The 19,914-nt window shown below is 42.9% G+C and overlaps 2 protein-coding genes across 2 annotated transcripts in view; one reads left to right on the top strand and one right to left on the bottom strand.

The window, feature by feature from the left end:
* LOC110044115 (uncharacterized) overlaps positions 1-19,914 on the top strand; it is a 169,446-nt gene that overhangs the window by 133,485 nt on the left and 16,047 nt on the right. The window contains exons 12-16 of the mRNA XM_089296221.1: positions 8,403-8,576; positions 8,909-9,103; positions 9,487-10,838; positions 11,001-11,142; positions 15,668-19,663. Coding sequence (XP_089152347.1) covers positions 8,403-8,576; positions 8,909-9,103; positions 9,487-10,838; positions 11,001-11,142; positions 15,668-19,663 — 5,859 coding nt within the window. The remainder of the gene's footprint in view (positions 1-8,402; positions 8,577-8,908; positions 9,104-9,486; positions 10,839-11,000; positions 11,143-15,667; positions 19,664-19,914) is intronic.
* On the bottom strand, positions 55-2,363 carry LOC149108283 (uncharacterized). The gene has a single exon (XM_089296231.1). The coding sequence runs from the start codon at positions 2,321-2,323 to the stop codon at positions 287-289; it is 2,037 nt and encodes a 678-aa protein (XP_089152357.1). The 5' UTR covers positions 2,324-2,363; the 3' UTR covers positions 55-286.

Here is a 19,914-nt window from a genome sequence, read left to right as displayed (position 1 = left end):
ACACAAGGCCGTCGACACCTTACACGAGGCCTTTCGGAAAACGCGAAAAAATCCTCCCCTCTCTTGTCCAAGTTCGTTATCTCTACCAGCCCGGCGAGCTTGAAGGGGGCGTGCAAAGAGCCACAGACCCAATCTGGTCTTTGAAAGTTTTTAACGTTGAAAGATCTTTCATCAAACCGGATCAGCCCGTTCTCTACTATCTGCGCGACGGGCCCAAGCGCGGTTTCGTGCGTGAAGAGCTGCTGGTTGTCCCTCCGAACACTACTCTTCCTCCGGCTGACGTGAACTAGATGTGATATTCGATTGGTTCGGTGTGTATCCCATCGGGCAGCACCCACGGCTTGTCGTAATGAGCGCTCAGCCCCAACTTTTGCTGCTCGTAAGTGACCATCTGCCCGTCCCGCATCCTGAAACCTCTGTTGGTGGCCATGGCCTTGCTTCCTTCCAACACTTCCTCGAACTGCTGCCAGGTCAGCTCGTTCTGCGTTTTCGACATCCCCTTTGTGCTTAACTTCTTTTTTTCGCCCACCTCTCCTTCGTTGGCGAAATAGCACTTCGAGCAGAGCGCGATCATCCGGCTGCCCTCGAACTCAAGTTTGAAGAGGCCTGGGGTCCGGCCGCTCCACTTGTCCCAAGACAGCCACTGATTTTTTTCCGCCTCGAATTCTTGCTTCAGCTCTGGCCGGACGACGTCCTCGAGCCGCTCGCCCGAGATCGCCATGGAGTTGCTGTCCGTGTCCATCTGGATCAGCTTGAAATCTCTTCTGTCGACGTACTTGTCGAGAAAGTCGTAGTAGAATTCCAGCATCCGCAGCTTCAGCAGCTGGTAGACGGCAATTCCGATCTGGAACGGCCGCCTGATCGTGATCCGAGGCTTGCGGCTTTCCAGCTCGTAGGCCTCCCCGATCTCGTCGAGGTCTTTGAAATACGCACTCCGCAGCGCTCTGTCGACAACCTTCTCGTCTTTCGTGTATATCACGTTCGTTTGCCGCTCCAGCGCTTCGATCAGCTTCCCGTAAGCGCTGTTTCCGAGCAGTTTGAACACTTCAGCGAGCAGCGCCTTGCTTCTGTCCACGTCTCCTGTCCGGCGCGCCTCCGTCACCTGCTCCACGAACCAGGTGAAGATCTTTCCCGGTTCGTAGTCGATTGTTCTAGAAACCTTTGTGACGACCGCCCCATGGTTCACGTACCACCTCAGCAGAGGGGCGTACACCAGCATCCGTTCTGCGGACAGCGCCCCCACAAGTTTTTTTCCGTCTCCGCGCTTTCTGCCCGTTTTCGCCAAGTACTCTTTCATGTGTTCCGGCACAGCTTCGGCGGGAACCCTTTTGTTGTAAAAGAAAGGGCACATCTCCTCAAACTTTGGCCACAAGTGCTTTGGGATCTCGATGTCCACTTCGGCGAAACCGAACCACTCCCCAGCTTTCAACCGGCCAATCAAAACTTCGGCCGCTTCCGCTTGGCAGCCATCGGTGTAGTACTTCACTCTTTCCTTCCCGCATGGCATTTCTCTCAGCATGGTCGAGAGATAGAGAGTGCTGGCATCGAAACCGAGAATCTTTTTGCACAGACACGGTTCTTCGAACTGATGCGCCCTTATCCGCGTCACACCGGCCTCGTGCCGTCTTGTGAAAACAAGGCTCGGCCCGCCAACAACCGCCCTTTTCAGCATTTTGTAAGCCTCTCTGCCAGGACTGTAAAGGTCTGCGCCGCGCTCTATTGCCCCTCGGAGCAAATAATGCAAACTCACCCCCGGCAGGCTCACCGCGTCTTTCAGAATGTCGATTCCTCTCTCGGTGTAGAAGCTTTTCATCTTTTCCAGCGCCTCAAGGCCGGGAGCGACATCAAGATTGTTGTAATAGCGCAGCCAGTCCACGAAGATATGCATCCCCTTTTCTTTGAACAGCCGCTTGCACTCCTCCCACTCCTTGCTCGTGAGAACGTATCCGCCCTTCAGCTTCGAATACCAGGCCTCGTATTCTGGGAACCCAGGGAAATCCAGCTTTTCAGCCGCGTCGAACCATTCGTAAGGGAACCAAGATTTCTCGGACTCACTTCCGTAGGCTTTCACCCATTTCGCGTAGCTCGTGCCCGGGCCAACATAGTTGATGATATCAAGGAAACGGGCCCCACAGGTCAGCAGGAACATGGTTTTGTTTCCCTTCTTGGCCACTTTGACTTTTTTTGCTACTTCGGCGAGAGTGCTGGCGAAGTGGTTCTTGATGAGAATCAGGTCGTACGAGCCTGAGTTGAAGCCCACGACAGGGACCTGGTTGCACCATTCATTAATCTTTTGCTGCTGGTCTTTTGTCAGCAGGTGCATGTCTTCTGGCACAAACTCCGCGCGCACCTGGGCCTGGATGTTTTTCTCGCATCTCTCCAGCTCTTTCAGAAACTTGCGGACCAACTCCACGGGGTTTCTTTCGCAGATGTGGGTGGGCTCTCTTTCAAGAGTGTCCCCGACGCTCACAGAGATCGGCACGTGCGCGCTTTCTATCGTTAACGCGCCTGTCGGCTCTTTCCGATAATTTTTGTCGCAATACGACTCGAAATCGTACAAAACCGCGTGTGGGTAAGTTTTCGTTTGCTTCCTCGGGAGTTTTCCCTTGAGAGACCCAACTTCGCAAGACCAGGCCTCGATAACTTTGTAGCCGCTCTTTCGCAGAAATGCGGAACGGTTCACTGTGGCCTGGTACAGTTGTTCGGCTGTTTTACCGTTTGTTATGACCTCCTGTCGGTTTGGATAACATTTTGGGCATCCGTGGAAGGGGCAGCCGTGGTATTGGAATACCGCCCTCGTTTTGTGGTGGTACCCGTCGACAGGAGAAGACTTCATTTTCCCGCCTTCTCGAGGAAGCCATCTCTCGCCCCCATTCCCGCACATCGCGTGGTGGATGTGTATGCCCCGGCGCTTTGCTTCTCGCTCCAGCCACAAAATCACTTGCACCGACGCTGAGCCTTTTTGGTACATCACTCTCTCGAAAGCTGTCTCCGGGGCTTCCACTTTTGTCCCAGGGCAATGGATTACCGTTTCTGCCGCGCTGCAGGTTTCATGGTGGAGTTGCAGATGACAACAGTGTGTGCATGCATAGGTTTTTGCCAGCTTTGCGATGTCTTTTATCAAGAAAGCGTGGCCTTTGTAGACACCTATCGTCAAAATCTTTTTGAGTTTTGGGTTCGGGTTTATTCTGAGGTGCCAAACCACTTCTCCGTTTTCCAGACGCTCAGGCTCGTAGACACGAATTCCAAGCCAAGATGCGACGGGTAAGCCCTCATTCAGATGGGCTTCGACCTTTTCCAACTCATCCAGAGACGTTTTTCCGAAGTTTTCTGGAATGGTCTTTAGTTTGTAGAAACTCTGGGCCAGTCTTCGGGCTTCTTTTGTACAACGATCTGTGCGCGCCCCTCGGTGCACTGCGATGCTCCGCCATAGGCACAAGTTGTCGTTGTACGTGTCCAACGCCACCATCGCCCGGCTATGGGCAAGGTTGCGCAGCCATTCAGGCAATGGCCCTGTTCCCACCAACGGCTGCCTGTCGAGCACAACCTTCACGCTAACGTTGAAAAAGCCTTCGAAAGCCCACTTCGTGTTTGGCCTTTCAACTCTTTCGTTGTCGAGACGCTCTTCTTCCCGGGTGTTGAGCCATTTTTCCGCGTCTTCTAGTTTGTTATACCACTGTGAGCCCTTGGAGTTTGAATAGTACACGATTACCGTTCCGAAGATAGAATGACGTGCTTACTCTTTCACGTATCTTCGCCATAAACTCTGGCGTGAGGTTTCTCCCCAGACGCCTGATGAAGCGCCATCTTATGAAATGCCTGCCTGTTGTCTCTTCTTCCCCCTCTTTCTCTGCGTCATCGAACAGATCCAGAATCTCTCTCTGGTAGTCTCACTGTTCTGATTCTCCGCGCAGGGAAGGGGTCGTACTCCCTCAGAAGTGCTTGCGCTCCTCTTTGCCTTCTTTGGCATGGAGGGGCTCTTGGCTCGTAAGGTTTCGGAAGAAGCGGCTTTTGCAGACGCGCCTGCGTTTCTTCTGAAATCGGTTCGTCCAGCACGTTCTGGACAACCTTTCTTACCGCTGGCGGGCTTTCTGCAAGAAGCTCATCGAAATAACGCAATACCGCAGGGTCAATTTTTGCGAGTTCTTCTTCCAGTCTTTCTTGAATGCTGGAAGACATGGCTCCTTGGGATATAACCCCGGTTACATTTCTCTAACTGGTGTGTTTCTTTCTTGCAGCTCGAGCAAAACAAGCTGAAAAGCTTTTTTTGCTTTTTCTTGTTTGCGGTGAAGCCGCTGTTTTAGCGCGCCCCCGCTGCAGCGCTTGCAAAGACGGTAGTCGCACAGCAGTCCGACTCCGCATTCTCTGCATGGCTCTGGCTTTTTCATTCCTTTTTTCAGCTGGTAGTTGTGCTGGCCACGATACGCCCCGTAACAGCGCTTTCCGCAGCTTTCTTTCCGGCCCCGCATCAGCCACCCGCACTTGTTTGGCGCTCTATACATCGCGACTCGGGCGGTATTACAGCGGGCTCACGCGTTTCTAATTTATCGCACTCCTTTTTTGTGAGTAGTATATAGGGGATTAAGCAAATACTATTTCAAAGAGGGAGCTGCATTTAACCGTTTCGCAGCCCCCAGGCTCAACCGGCCGAGCTTGTGAGGGCCGGACTTGATGGTGGGGGCTGCGATAAGCTTAAATAAAGCTCCCTCTGCGAAATGGTATTTGCTTAATCCCCTATATACTACTGCTGATTTTTTGTCGTACAAGCAAGGATAATTGCGGACAGATTCCGCGTACTTTTCGTTCACCTGCGTCGCCATGTTTTCAGCTGACAGATTCTGACCGAGCGGGCCTGGATTTTATTTTTGTGTATTCCGCTGACAAGAAAACTCTTTATGCTTACGCTTATGCTTATGTATGCCCGGTTCACACTCCAGTATTCACAACATAAGCATAGGCATAAGCATAAGAAAATGGAAAAATTTCCATTCCTTGTGCTTATGCTTATGCTTATGTTTATGTAACCCCGGTTCACACATATTTTTCTTATGCTTATGTTTATGCTTATGCTTATGTTAAAGTGTGAACCAGCCCATAGCGTTACTTCGAGAATCTTAGAGATCCATTCTGTGTCTTCAAAGTTATGTTTCTCGCATCCTGAATTTGTTCGAGCTTTTCGTCTCCTGAGCTCCACGTTTAGGTTTATACTTCCTTTATTCGTTCTGGCACCACATGATTTAAATTTAGCTAAATTTAGATTTTCACGTCTGTTGACTGTTTTGCATCATGTATACATTTGTGAATTGGTTACTTGAGACATTTTTTCTCTCTCATTCGCAATCATTTCAAGGGGGCGGTAGAGCATAAACAATGGTGTGACTACAGGCGGACTTTTTTAGACGTGCGCTCCGCGCTCGTGTATCGTGTTTCGCTCACTGCGCCGCTAATCCGCCTGTTCCGCAGGCTAATTAACAATTAGACCCGTAGCCCGCAATAGCCCATGAGGCGAAGCCGAATGGGCTATTGACCCGTGGCCCTTGAGGGCGAAGGGTCTAATTGTTTTAGTATCACCCAACTAGTCGGACAGAAAAGGCAATGATAAAGTTAGCAAATGCAAGTTGAAGGAATATTTGTTTGGGAATAAAACGTAAGAAAGCGTCACGCTCGATTGCGCCAATTTCGCTACTCGAGGACTATTACTAATAGTCCTCTACAAGCGTAGCCAATTAAAATGCAGGATTTGCATTAGTCCACTAGTTGGGTGATACTAATTCCATTCACTCATCTTTGTTTACGGCAAGTTTACAGCTTCTTTTCCCTCATTTATTCCCGGCATTTGACCATTTTGGGTTCTTGTTATTGTGAAAAAAAAACAACAACAAAACAAAACAAATTGGCGTCAGTTTTTATACGTCTGTCCTCTTATTGATGATAAATTGCGTCATAACATTGTCAAAGTGGCTGTGGAACTACGAGCTGCAATTTGTTTTTTACAAAAAAACAGGGATGGCAATTTCATGAATTGTAATATTTGCACGAAAGCTAATAAGTCTAACAGAATGAGCAAGGAGTCCCAGGGCAGAAATGTTCCAAATACTGCGCTCTTTTGACATGCTTGTCTTCAAGAACACCTAATGGCCAACTTGTGTCTACATGCTATTTGTCCCCACGGGTACAAGTCAGACACATGTTCATGGATATGGGACTCACACTCTTGGGCTTAGGACTCGTAGTTTGCTGGCTGTGTGATCCTCAGAAATCACCACAGCCTTTTTCTAGATGGCGTAGCGAGGCGGGAGGACTAGTGTGGAGGGTTTATGGTTAAGTTTTTTAAAAGGTTACGGTCATGACTTAGTGATGCAAGAGTAAGGGAAAACGATATTGTTTTTAGATGATTTTGTTTTATTGTTAAGAAATAACTCTAAAACGTAAATAGTACCACAATTTCATACTTAAATGTGATGTTGTTGGATTATGCAACCAAAAATGTCGTGTTTTATAGCGGGTGGGTCATGTAATTTTCAACCTTCATTTAAGGGAGGATCACTCAGTTTCGTGGGATGGGTCATGTGTCTTCTAACCACCACATTTTCAAATGCTCCACCCCACCACGCCCCCACCTGTACTTTTTGACCAGTCCCTTATTAAAAACGCCCCCAAAAATATAAAAATCTAAATTAAAATAAAAATAAAAACGCCCCCCAAAAATTACGCGTACGCTTACCATGTTTGTAGAGCATGGTATAATTATTCCACGGGCGTGCGTTAGATATGAGATGGTAGATAGTCATATCACCATTCCATATTCAAGAAGCTTGAGTGGAATAATTGTTTAATTAAAAACGTCCCCCAAATACAGAAAACTAAAATAATATAAAAGCAAAAACGCCCCTAAAAATTACGCTTCCATATTTGTAGAGCATGGCATAGTGGCTCATATTAGAGGATAGAATTGTCTGTAATATTTCGCTATGTAGCAGTATCATTTCTTTCTTCTTTCTAGATCTAGTGATAGTCGTGTTATTAGGGTCAAAATTTTCCAGTAGAATACTGGTGTCTCTGTTCTGATGCAAGTCGCACTCTGAGGCCACAGTCATCAAGAACCTTTAGGAGAATTCTGCACTTCCAAATAAGACAGACTCTGAACATAAAGAATAAAATCGTAAAAAAACTATGCTAATCAAAAATACATATCAAAACACTGCGTCGTGTTTTCAACTCGCTACACAGTCTCCAGTGTTAGCAAATAGAGACCTTTAGATCCACGTTTACCGCAAACGGCAAACGGCTAAAGGTCACGTAAACAGATCCAGACGTCACGTTTGAAGTTTTCGACTTACGTTTTGAACGTGAAGAGGTAGGTTTTCACAAGTCATTTACCTCAAGCTATATTGCCTTGAATTTTATTTTATGCCACGTAAAAATGCTGAAATCGAATAAAGTAATCCTTTTTCTACAAATTGGTTATTATTTTTTGGCAAATAAGCAATTACCTGGTATTTTTTTGCCGTTTGTAGAAAGGCACTGATCCTATCGTCTTTGTTCAGTGGGGGCAACCAATAACTTTGTCGCGTTTATTCATTTTTTCGACCTATTAATTGAAAATGATGTTGTTGAAAACAAAGGAATATTGAAACGTCAACCAGAACATGCCTGGAAGATCCTGGCGGGAAACGTTAACATAATTTGTTAAACAGTAGAGACCTCTTGATCCACGTTTACCGCAAACGTCTCACTGCGGTTTGAGGTTAGACGTTTGCTGTTCGGACGGACGTTATTCGATTTAGATTGGAGTAAATTGTAGCGGATAGAAATCCTGTGAAAATTGTCAAAATTACGCCAAAAAGGTATGTTTTCTAGCATTGTAGTGTTGTAAAGAGATAAAGGATCGATCATGAAACACACACTCAAATCAAGCCGCCGCTATGTCGGATTTCCACTCAATATCTAACTGTCGAGGAAAGCTGGAAAGTATGCCCAGCAAACTTGAGCTATTTATTTTCAGGAAAGAAGAAGCAATGAATAATGCTAGTAAAATTTATTTTATATCTCTAGAGGAGCCTTGATCTTAAACAAGTGTTGACCCGAATCATTTTAGCAAACATGTCGATCGGGTAATGGCCAATCAATAGACTGGTTCAAGAATTTATAGAAGCATTGAATTGTAAGCGCTTAGAAAGGCCTTATTCGAAAAGAAGTCGTGTGTTGCTTGCTATATACTACGATACGTAGCCACAATATGAAACGTTGGTTGTCTACATACGATAGACATTTTATAGCTATATGGGAAAAAAATGCTTTTCAGATACATACATGAGGATCACACCCTCCCCTTCCGCGAGAGTCCCTAGACCACATGCAAGCTACATCAATCTCCAGTGTTTGATTAATTGTTTCCACAGCTCAACCTTGTGTAGAGATTGATCCACCATGGCAAGGCGGAATGACCTGTTCTGGAAATGCCACTGGTGCCAACTGTACATTTTCTTGCAATCCCGGATACGATCTGTTGGGATCTCAGTCTAGAGCTTGCTTACCATCTTCAAGTTGGAGTGGAGACAGAACTTCTTGCAAACGTGCGTAGCCCGCTTCCCGTCCGGGAGCTTTATACGCTTATGCCATAACATGTTTGCTCATTATTTAACGGCGTACCTGCTAAACACTAGACTACGAGTAGTCCCTCTTTCGCTTAGTCCGTCGTGCGTGACGCGAAAGAAAACCGCGAGAAAACAATGGCCGCGCGAAATCCTGGAGGTGAGGAGCGCGCCAGGATCTCGCGCGACCAGCGAAAGAAGGACTACTCGTAGTCTAACCAAACACTTGGCTAACTCAGTCGATAATGTTGGACGAATAAAACTGTAACGCCATTATAAAGTCATTCAGCAAGGACTGTTTATCTTTCTTTTAGCAAAGCATTGTGAAAAGCTGACGACCTTGCTTCCGAGTCAAACTCTTTCAGTTCCCTGTTTTACTTCCCTCAGTTCAACTTGCTACTTCGGATGTCGCCGAGGGTTTGTATTGCGCGGAGACAGACGAGCAGAATGTAGCCTCAATTCGAAGGGTGATTCAGTCTCCTGGACTATTGGACGGTTTTCTTGTGAAGGTAATCTTGCGGTAGATTGTTTACTTTTAGGGTAAAGGGGGTTTAGGTCAAATGGAACAGTGAGGCATCGAGTTGTCAATAGTTGTCAATGGTTTTCGCTTATGGTTTTAAGAAACTAATAACAAGGGCTTTGCCTCAATTTAGTTATCTTCAAGGTTAATAGTAGTTCCCCTTAGAAACAGGTTGGCAACTTAGGAGCAGAGATGTTTGCTCATATGGGTAAGGTTAAAGCGATACCGCCTTCTTTATCCTAAGAGTGGACAATCGTCGATCTGGACAAAAAGTCTTTGGCCTCACAAAGGAGTGTCAACACAATATCTATGTCATCACAAATCTACCGAGTTTCTTGTATTGATAAACCCCGTTTTGTTTTTCAATGACAGAGATTAAGACTTGTCAACCAAGTCCATGCAGACATGAAGGGAAGTGCTTAACCTTAGACGACCACAGTTTCATTTGCAATTGTGAAAAAACTGGATACAAAGGTAGTAGGTGTGAAACTGGTTTCGTCAACACGCCAATCTTTCCAAAGCTACGTCTAAATATTAGCTCTAAAGCTCTTGCTGTCCTCGCACGTCCATCAAAACACCTGAGGGTGTTCTTGACCTCGGAAGATGGAGTTACTATCCACCCATCATCAATTGAAATACCATTTCCGAAACGAAAGGAAGCATTTACAGTAGAAGGAGCAAAACCAGGAATCCAAGCAATAACTTATATCCTTGAGGGAGAAAATGAACAGGAGTTCGAGACTCCTGAGAGAAGCGCGCTCTTTATTGCACCAGAAATCTCCAACCACAACACAAAATTGTTTCTGATGAAGGGAGAGCTACCTATTGGCTGTGAGAAACACGAAACAAACGAAAACTTTTCGTGTGACCTACGTCTTATATCTACTGCACCGTGGACGGGCACACCTCGATCTACGAATGGTGTCGTACACCTTTTAGCAGTCAACAACCAAACTATTCCATTGTCGCTAATTGGTTTAAATCTAAACAAACTTCATGTTTCTCGGGATGAGATGATTGAAACTGGAATTGCAGTGACGTCCACGTTCAATACATTTCCACTTCAATATCAAAAAAATGGTAAATGTTACTCAGAAATTGCAGATTCAAATAATCTGCTTGAACTAATAGACAGCGACGCGTTTGTCTCGTCGTTTATGCACGCCCTTTCAGCAATAGCACCAGAGTGGCTTACAGTAACAGTCAGTGAGACCAACCAAAATTTTGACATTCAAAACATTGCCGTCACTCTGGCATCTGATTTGAAACACTGTTTAGGATTTCCCATAAATGCAGCAGACAACCTAGCCTACTATCGTCCTGCCGTCAACTACAAAGTGCGTGTTGAACAAAACGAAATACCCTTATCCGCGGACGGAAGAACCTGCTTCGCCATAAATATCTGCAAATCTGGTTTATTCATTAACTTCCCCAAAAGTCAGGCTCAGCTTCTAAAATCTAATCTGAATGTGTTTCGAGACATGAAAGACACCTGTGGACTTGACCTCAGCGTAGATTCAATTGGATTTCTTAACAACAAGGAAACCTCTAATTTTGTCAAGGGAATGATTTGGAATGGAATGAATCTACAGAAGTTATCGCCGTTAAGCTACAATGTGTGGCTAAAAGGAAGAGTCGACTGGAGAATGGAAATACCTAAACAGCTCTTCGTGACTTTTAAGATGAATGGTGAGACTACCATCAAATCCAGAAATATTGATGCAGTAAGTATTTTGGCTGGATGATATAATTCAAGTGTTGTTTTTTCTTATATTTTTAACTTTTCAAAAGGTATTGATGGGAGAAACGTTGACACTGTTTCCGAATGTGTCAACCTTATTACAGAGACTCCACTGTACATGTAATTCCAGTTTACTCTTTAACAGCTGTTTACCGATCGAATGTCTCAGCGGATGGAGATGCAGTACAAAGGAAGAGCGTTTGTAAATATTACTGGTAGGGCACTAAGGAAAGACTTTGTCTTGGAACTCACATCATCTAAGATTAACGGAAAAGCAATCTTGGGAGGTAAGATGCGTTTATAACGTACGAACGTCCGATTTGTACTTGATTAACATCAGAGAAAAGAGAAACACGTGCAGGAACAGAAAGAGAGAGAAAAAGAAAGAAAGACTTTTAGTGTCAGACGGTATTTAGTTTTAAAAATCTAATTGGCGACACTATTTACACATTGTAGTAATTTTTTTTCTAATTTAATTCAGGAAATCATAAATAAATAACAGATATCTATTACCTATTTCGTATCTAAAGTCATTAAGGCATCGTTTATGTCATAACCTTTGAAGCTCGCTTACTTTGACTACTTACAAGGGTAACAGTTCCTTGAAAGAAAACTCTCTCCTACCAAATGCGTTGCAGAACGTAACACCCCATTTGCTAGCATAGAAAAAAAGACAGGACATTCCGTTCAGAAACGTCCTACGATAGTACGAGTCAGTACTCTCTGAGTTTGACCTTTCAGGGACTGTACAATTATTACTTGGAGAGGACAGTTTAGAATTGGTAATATATACTTAAAGAGTACGTCGGACCCCTCCTTCGCCAAAAAAAACTAATTTCATCCAACTCCACTCTTCAACAAAAACTGTTTCCCGCCTCATATCTTAGCCACATTCGCAAAGACTTCACAGCACAGAAAGAGAAAAGAAAGCCAAATTTAACGCCACAGACGCACTTCATTTGGGAGAAAAAAATATGACACCTTCTTTTTGAGTGCGTACGCTCGAATGGCTACAAACAGTAAGGTCATAATGTCTTTACTTTAAGGTGGCTCAAAAACGTTTCCAGCACTTTCCAAGGCGTAAACTCTGTTGGGTCATCATTACCACTCTTTATCAGTTAATGCTGCGATCATGGTACCAAAAAACTGCCCAACACGTCAGAATCATGTTCATGACACAATTGGTTACCATAGCAACAGTATGACCTGCTAAAAACACCCTTAAGTTTAGCTTAAAGTTGTTATATTTCAAAAAACCATTTTTAGCTACGAGTGTTGATCATTTGCGGTGAGCAGCGGTGTCTTTCCAGTTTTACAGGCTAGTCATTTAAGTTGCCTGATAAGTGTGGTCCTTATAATTTTGGACCATACGAAACAGGACTGTCACATTAAAACGATGATTACTCCCGAAGCCTGAACTTTTTTGAAGCCTTTGTACACTCCTCTGAGTTCATAATTGTCACCGAGAGAGTGTATAGTCTGGAAATACTGTACTAAGCCCTGAATGGATGTTACTTCTAATAGTACACATGTACCTGAGAGATGGCCTCTACCATATTTGTCTCTTGCATGAGAATCATACATCTTATAACTCCCATTATAAGTATGATAGATACTCATGCTGACACCAATACATTTTACTCTCAGAATATATGAAGAATAATTTTGTGTCAAGAGTGATTCAAACGCCCTGTCTTTAGACACACTGTACTGATATCCCTCAATTATTGAATCACAATGATTTACATTACCAGTGCAGCTTTCACTATAATTAAGCTGTTAAATTATTTTCCTCAGACATTAGAGACATATGGCGACCTCCAATCATTGACGGTAATTCTGATTGCATTAAATACACCTGCCCTGCACATTGTGACAGTGTTGAATACAATATTGATTACCATCTCCATAATTTGTACCACGTCTTTTTACAGCTATGCCCGGGCAGCTATGTGTTCCTTCTATCTCATCGTAAATCAAAGCACTCAAACTCATAGCAACACATTGTTTTCCAGCATCTTCACCAAAATACATGATGTCAACTTGATCACATGGTGTCCTGATTGTTTGAGCAGGATCAATACTATGTATACGATTTGTTTCAAATTATGTCATGACACAGAGTAACACAATGACCTCTGTAGCTCGCATTGCTGTACACACTTGATGGTGTATTACAGCTACACAAAGATAGATATTTGCCCAAAGACTCGACGATTTTAGATTCAGTGTTGATCGTGTAGAATGCCATTTCGTTTTCATCTTTTGTATGAACTTGATACTGTCATTATTGTTCCTAATTCATGAACTAAAAATCATAAGCATTCAGTAAGAAAAGTCAAGAATCTGGGACATGATGACCAAAGAATTAAAGTGCCTATGAAGTAAAAATTAATTGCTGCTTAGTTGAAAGGCTTATCAAAGTAAAGAAGAATGACGTTTCCCTTTTTAGAATATCTTTTTTCGTTCTAGAGATATTTACGTTTTTGTATTATGCAAATGAGGAAAGTGATGACGTCATAGGTGGTTCCACTTGAACAGTAAAACACTGAATCAAGAATATCTCTAGAAATATTGGAGCAGTGTTCTTCAAACTTGGCACCACAAATGTGCATCACAAAAGAAACAGAATGACACCTTCTGTGTTGTTGCCATGGCAACACTTTTGGCTCCAGTCTCTTTCAGTGAAAAACCAAATATGCCAGTTTGCAACCCTTCGAAAAGGGACAGAGGGTCTTGCTGGGAACACACATGATTCCCATATTGTCTTAACTCTCCCCATTAGATTGTTGGGAGTGGATGATCCTTTAAGATAAAATCTGGTAATGTTAGTTTTAATTAAAACGAGACCAGCGGCATAACTGTTGTCATGGCAACGGCACGACGGGTGTCATTTTGTTTATTTTGTGATGTACATTTCTGGTGCCAAGTTTAAAGAACACTGCTTTAATATTTCTAGAGATATTCTTGATTGAGTATTGAACTGTTTTAGTGGAACCACCTATGACGTCATCACTTATAATACAAAAACGTGAATATCTCTAAAACGAAAAAAGATATTCCAAAAAGGAGAACGCCATTCTTCTTTACTTTGAAAAGCCTTTCAAATCAGCAGCAATTATTTTTTACTTCATAGGCACTTTAAGTTTCTGCAGTTTTTCATTCGCGCGTTATCCGGAGAAGTGTTTCACCCAAATATATAGAGCTTTGCAAGGGGCTCAAATATGGCAGACGTAAAGTAACAGAAACATCTGTCATTGAGTTTTGCAATTGAAACGAAAAGTTATTGCTCTAGAGTTTCGACACGTTGAAATTAATACTTCTTCTAGTGCAAGGATTGTTCAGTCAGCAAAAACTAAAGCGATAACTCATCTTTTTTGACCTACGCTACAACCTTCTCGGGCAGGCATTTAATGTCACGCAATGCAAAAGCTTGGAAACTCAAACGTGCCCTGTTATAAAACGAAGAACCTTATCGAGCTAACACGTTGCAAAACGTCAAGTTCCTAAAGGGCCTTATATCTCATAAAACTAAAAACTCCGAAGAAAAGGTAATTTTAAAAAATATATGACTACACATTTATTTGACACCATGTTATTTGATACCACGCAAACATTCCGTGCGAATATAATACACAGATGAAAATAACAGCTGATAATGTACTCTAGATCTGTTTGAGCAAAAACATAATAAATGATAAAGGTCTAATAAATATCACAATTACTATGTAAATGTAAATTACGTTAATCTTCACTCTGAAAAAAAGCCACTTTTGCAGTCAAACATAGCATCTTTGTTGACGTTTCCTAGAGTTTGATTACGACGCACCTTGTCTTTATCAGCACTTAAAACTTTCGTAAATGTTCTTCTGTCGGCTGTAGTGAATCTCTGTCCACATTTTCTGTTCATTGATAACTCATTTGATTTCTGGTCTGGTTCTAGTAAGACCTTCGCTAAGTCATTTGATTCTTTTACTATTTTGAGTTCGCGGAACGACCCGTATCGGAATATACGCCCATTGACTACGCCATCTTTTAGAGTGGATCTACCGCGAACAGTGTGTGGGTCTGTATGTTTGAACGTAGAAAAGCTGGCACCATTTGTTAACATATTCGAAATATCTTTCCCTTTGGCATCGCATTCGACATCGTGGAGACCATCGTGGAAAGAACGTTGAGCCTTTATTACGTGTCTGCGGTATTGCCCATTGCACGTGTCTGAGCTTTGATACGAAATACGAGGGTAAACTTTTAGTCGGATCGCCCGACAAAGGAGAGCCGAAATTTAAACCCAGGCCTCACTGCCTGGGTAATAAATAAATAAGAAGCTTTTTAGTGTGGAATCTTTTTTGTAGATGTCCCGCCCTCAGTCAATAGGTACACAGAATCTGTCAGTTACTACGAGCATTGCAGGTTGGTCAATTTTTGGGTCGCATTCGTTATAGGGTCCGCCGCCAAAATTTAAAGCTATTTTTGTCACCAAAATGTCTCACGATTTCTCGCTACGTTTTCTTAACGTCCATGGCAAATAAAAGTGTAAGATCTTCGTTTCTTAAAGTTTTGATAATGTGTATCAAAACGCGCTTATGACTTAGGTCAATCACTTGAAGCCGTTCCGCGTGACTTGTAATGGTTTCTGGAACCCGTCAGATGCACATTAGAGATATAATAGATATCTTACCAACCTCGTCTTCTCGGTCCGTACTGTTAATTTTTTTCCCCGCGATATATCCAAGGGCAAAAAGCCTATAAAGCATCCCTACGACAAACTCCATCTCGTTTAGTCTTACATTTTGCTTTTCTCAACATTAGGACGAAAACCTTGCAACAGGAAGGTCCAAGGAATCTTCATCACATTGGGAGAATCTATCTACAACCAGCTGGATAACAGTCCTTTTTCAACTTACATTCTGCCAATACAGACTGAACCAATACGCTTAGCGATTCTCGTGTCACTTAACGGAGGCGTGCAAAACAAAATCCTCAACATCAGGGAGATTAAACGATTTTTAAAAGACCTCACATCGTTCATACCAAAAGTACAAAACGTCTTCCAGAAAGCAAATTCGATTTCACCCAAAGTTAAAGTTGTTATTGAACGTCCTCTGGAAATGGCACAAAAACTCAACGACTTAATACAAGAAATGAATATGGTGGTGGATGGTGAAAGAATGAACGTAACGCGAAGCCTTACTCTTGCCAAACAGATTAACAGTAGGATGGAATACTTGAAAAAAGTCGTAGACTTTATAACGCCAATGACTTTTTCTAGCAATGACTTCTCCCTCTTGCGCATGATTTTCGAAATCCAGCCGGCAAACTTCCCGAAACCTTTTCATGTCAACCTTGGAGGGGAATACGTTCAAACACGTTTTCAAGGGATAAGCCTGCAACTTCAGACCAATCTTTGCATAAATCAACTGTGCTTTAATGATTTGACCACGACGATTGACTATCTTGCCGAAAGAAGCTGTTTTCCTAATGCGCCATATTTTTCAATGTTCCACACAAAGGCAAATGTTCTGAGTAGAATGTCATTAAGCGAAGGGAACATTTTGACAATTCCAAAGGGAGAAGCCATAAATATGGTCTTTCCAAGAGACTCTGACACAGCCACAGCACACTTTGCAGGAGAAGTTCAATTGTTTGGCGCTAATCAAAGCGTAAATGTAACCTTGAACAAGACACAGCTGTCATTTCAAATGCAGGGAAAGATTTTCACTAAATACATGGCAGATATGAAGGTCATAGCAGAGACTAAACACGCTGTGGAATGGAAATCCTTGAGTTTTACAGTTGAAGGAAGGATGATGAACTCCTCCCTACTTTCAACATCCCTTCAGGAAAAAGTAATTGACTTTGCCCAATATCTTGCAGAGAAAGCTGCCAAACGAGTACAAAACTGTAATAAATCGCTGCTTCTTTCGGAACAAAGAGTGCAATCAGCAGAGAAGTTGGTGAGAGAAAAGACTCATATTTTGAATGAAGCAGACAAGGAAAAGAAAGAAAAAGACTGGGAACTCCAAAACATTTACTATAAGTATAAAAATAGTAAGTCTCAACTCCGACTGAAGCAATTTCTAACGTTTACAAGTAAGGAAACATGTGACATACAAAACTGCAGTTACATTGTGACTAACATTAGCATACCGCAGGTATGTCAAGATGAGGTCGTTGTGAACTATGAAGTGCCAGACTGTATCAAAGAGGAAAAAGAATTGGAAGTACAAGAGCTAACTGAAAAGCGTAGACAACAGGAAGAAACAATTTACATTTATGAAGTCGTACCCCATTCTAACTGTGGAAATACTGTTATTCCTGGGGCAGCTATAGCAAATACTGGAATTGGGCTTTCCGCTGTAAGTCCTTTAGCTGGTGCTATCACGTTTTCGGTTGGTTTACTGGTCACACTTAAGGACGTAATTATTGGTTGCGATAGTTACCTAGAAAAGAAACCTACTGGTGAAAAAAAAATAGAAAAACATGATATTATAGAAACCAGGATCATACCTAAAAAGATAAAGATGGCGGAATTCAAGTGTGAATATAAGACCGAATCTTTAGTTTCTGGTTATACAAGACCCACTTTATGCTCCAAAAGCGACGTTGGTGGAAAAGCCAAGATTGTAGATCCTAGTTGCGTTTCCCATAACCTGCAGTGTTTAAGTGAGATGTCTTCACGGAAGAAAAATTATAACAAATTAAACGAGATCTTTTATGATGTATTTCGAAATATGAGTAAAAAAGGAGAACTGGCTACTATTGCTCAGTTGGAAGCCAGCAAGGCAAAAATAAACTTTGATGTAGCTACAAAGCAATTAGAGCTTGCTCAAGCTCGGCTAAAGCAATGTAAATTTGCCAAAGACTCCATTAATCTCACAAAAGTAACACTGCGCGAGAAACTGGGACTGAATATTGGTGAACAAATTAGGAATCTTGGAGGAAAGGTGCTTGTCTCCATCGAGAATCTAACATTTTCGGTGTCAATGATCAGGTCGTCGACGAAATCTCGGTTACCACTGACGGCGAACGTTAGAACATTTGAAGGGTCGCACAAAGCAATTCAGTTTTCAATTGATTTTAGACGAGAAAACGATTCTTTAGCTGCAGCATCGAAATTGATTGTTGAGAATCTCTTTGGGACATCCCGTTCAAGGTCTAGAAGACGAAGGTCCGCCAGGCAAGAGCTGGTTGTGCCGAAGATAAATAGCGATGAGTTTCCTCTTGAACAACACGATTGCCTATTTTCATACCAAGCTCATATTTTCTTTGCTGATATCGTTGAATCGCTGGATTTTGCCATCAAAAGTACGAAAGAACTTGAGAAAACCATGTCTGCAGGAATAAGAGACTTAGAGAAACTCACTGGTGTAGAAGAGAACTTTGATGATTCTATATCAGGCCCACAACAGCAGATTCGAGCATCCTTTAGCGATATAATTCAGTCTTTAAAGGACGTCCAGATCAATAGTTCCGGAACGATTTCATGGAGCAATACCTTAGACGAGGTTCGTGAATTCTTAAATGTCTTATCATGGGCCAAAAATTTCACAGAATGTTCAGGGATTCAGGATTGTACGGACTTCTTCTTCGACAGTTTAGAAGAGATGTATGAAATGGAACATCATCCCCGTGCAATCGAAATAAAAGCAATGCTTAAATCATTAGAACGGATCATCAATAGCATGCTGAAAGAGAACCATGACATATCTACTCTGGAGGACATGGTATTGCGAGCACAAGTGCTGATTACCACTAGCCGCGACGACATCATACTTTGTGGTACGAAACCAGAAATTGTGAGGAATTCCCCGGTGCACTTCTTTGTAATCCTCGGTGAAACTGTAAATTTGACGTGTGAAGCTAAAAGCACACTAGAGGTAGAGTACTTGTGGATAAAGAATGACCTGCCATTAGAGGAAACTAACAGCACCACACTTGAACTGCGAAATGCCACCAAACAAAGTGAAGGGGTGTACAAGTGTCAAGCTTCCAACAAGAGAGGAAAAACCGTTTCCAATGTCACCATTGTGGAGGTGCATCAAAGGCCAATTATTACGAAACAGCCGCCTGATGGCAAGGGGCTTGTTGGAGATGAAGTATATTTAATAGAATGCAAAAGTTTCGGGGTCCCTCGGCCATTAACAGAGTGGTTCTTTATTCCCATGAAGGCACAGAAACAGGAAGTGGTTCACATAAAGACAACAGGGCGAATTCTACGATTGACCAACCTAACAACAGCTAACGCTGGCTTTTACTTTTGCAACGTATCCAATTTGCATGGTGAAGTGCAAAGCAGGTTGGCCAGATTGGACGTCTCAAGATTTGCTTCGGGTATTCCAAGAATTGCAGTGAGCCTGAAGCTGAAACAATGCATATCTACATCATCTCCGGGAAACAACAGGCCACGCTGCAATAAAAGCCCGTCAAGAAAAGCTCAGCACGTCGACTCAGCGGTTTTTGAATACATCGCTCGAGAAATGTTAGAGCGCTTGAGCTGGTCAGTGGAAAGAATTGAAAATAAACACTACCACCCTTTCCCTGATGCTTCTATTTTTCTTGTCGTTCATGGTGACGTATCCTCCATACACGAGGGGGAAAAGCTCGAAGTATTGAACAGTTTCTCGATGTCGAGACGACGCATGGGAAACAGTTTGAAGGAACTTTACTTCTCCTTAGAGGATAGAAGCATAACGTTTAACTGGAAAAATTTGTCAATCAGTAGTGACAAGGAGAGCCTTGCATTTGGGATCCTCCCTCAATGGTGCCCAATTGGAACGAGCCGTCATGAAAATGGATTTTTATGTGGTAAGTGAACGATTTAATGGTCACTCCTTATTAATTCCTTCAAAAAATTATACAATGAAACTCCATCCGTAGTATGAAATGTCAGTCATCTCCCGCCGTCAGGCAGAGGGCGGGAGATGACTGGCATTTCAGGCTATCCCACCCGCTTATTGTGGACAATTTCGTATGTCCTGATCACAAGGTGATATGTTTTCTCCTTGCTGTGACTTCAGTAACACGCTCACTTTGCGGACATGCACAGGATATGTTAT

Source organism: Orbicella faveolata, unplaced genomic scaffold (genome assembly GCF_042242905.1).
Source record: "Orbicella faveolata isolate gen_17 unplaced genomic scaffold, um_ofav_v1 contig_26, whole genome shotgun sequence".
Taxonomy (NCBI): Eukaryota; Metazoa; Cnidaria; class Anthozoa; order Scleractinia; family Merulinidae; genus Orbicella; species Orbicella faveolata.
The sequence above is the reverse complement of the archived record's forward strand: the minus strand, read 5'-3'. Positions and strand labels throughout refer to the sequence as shown.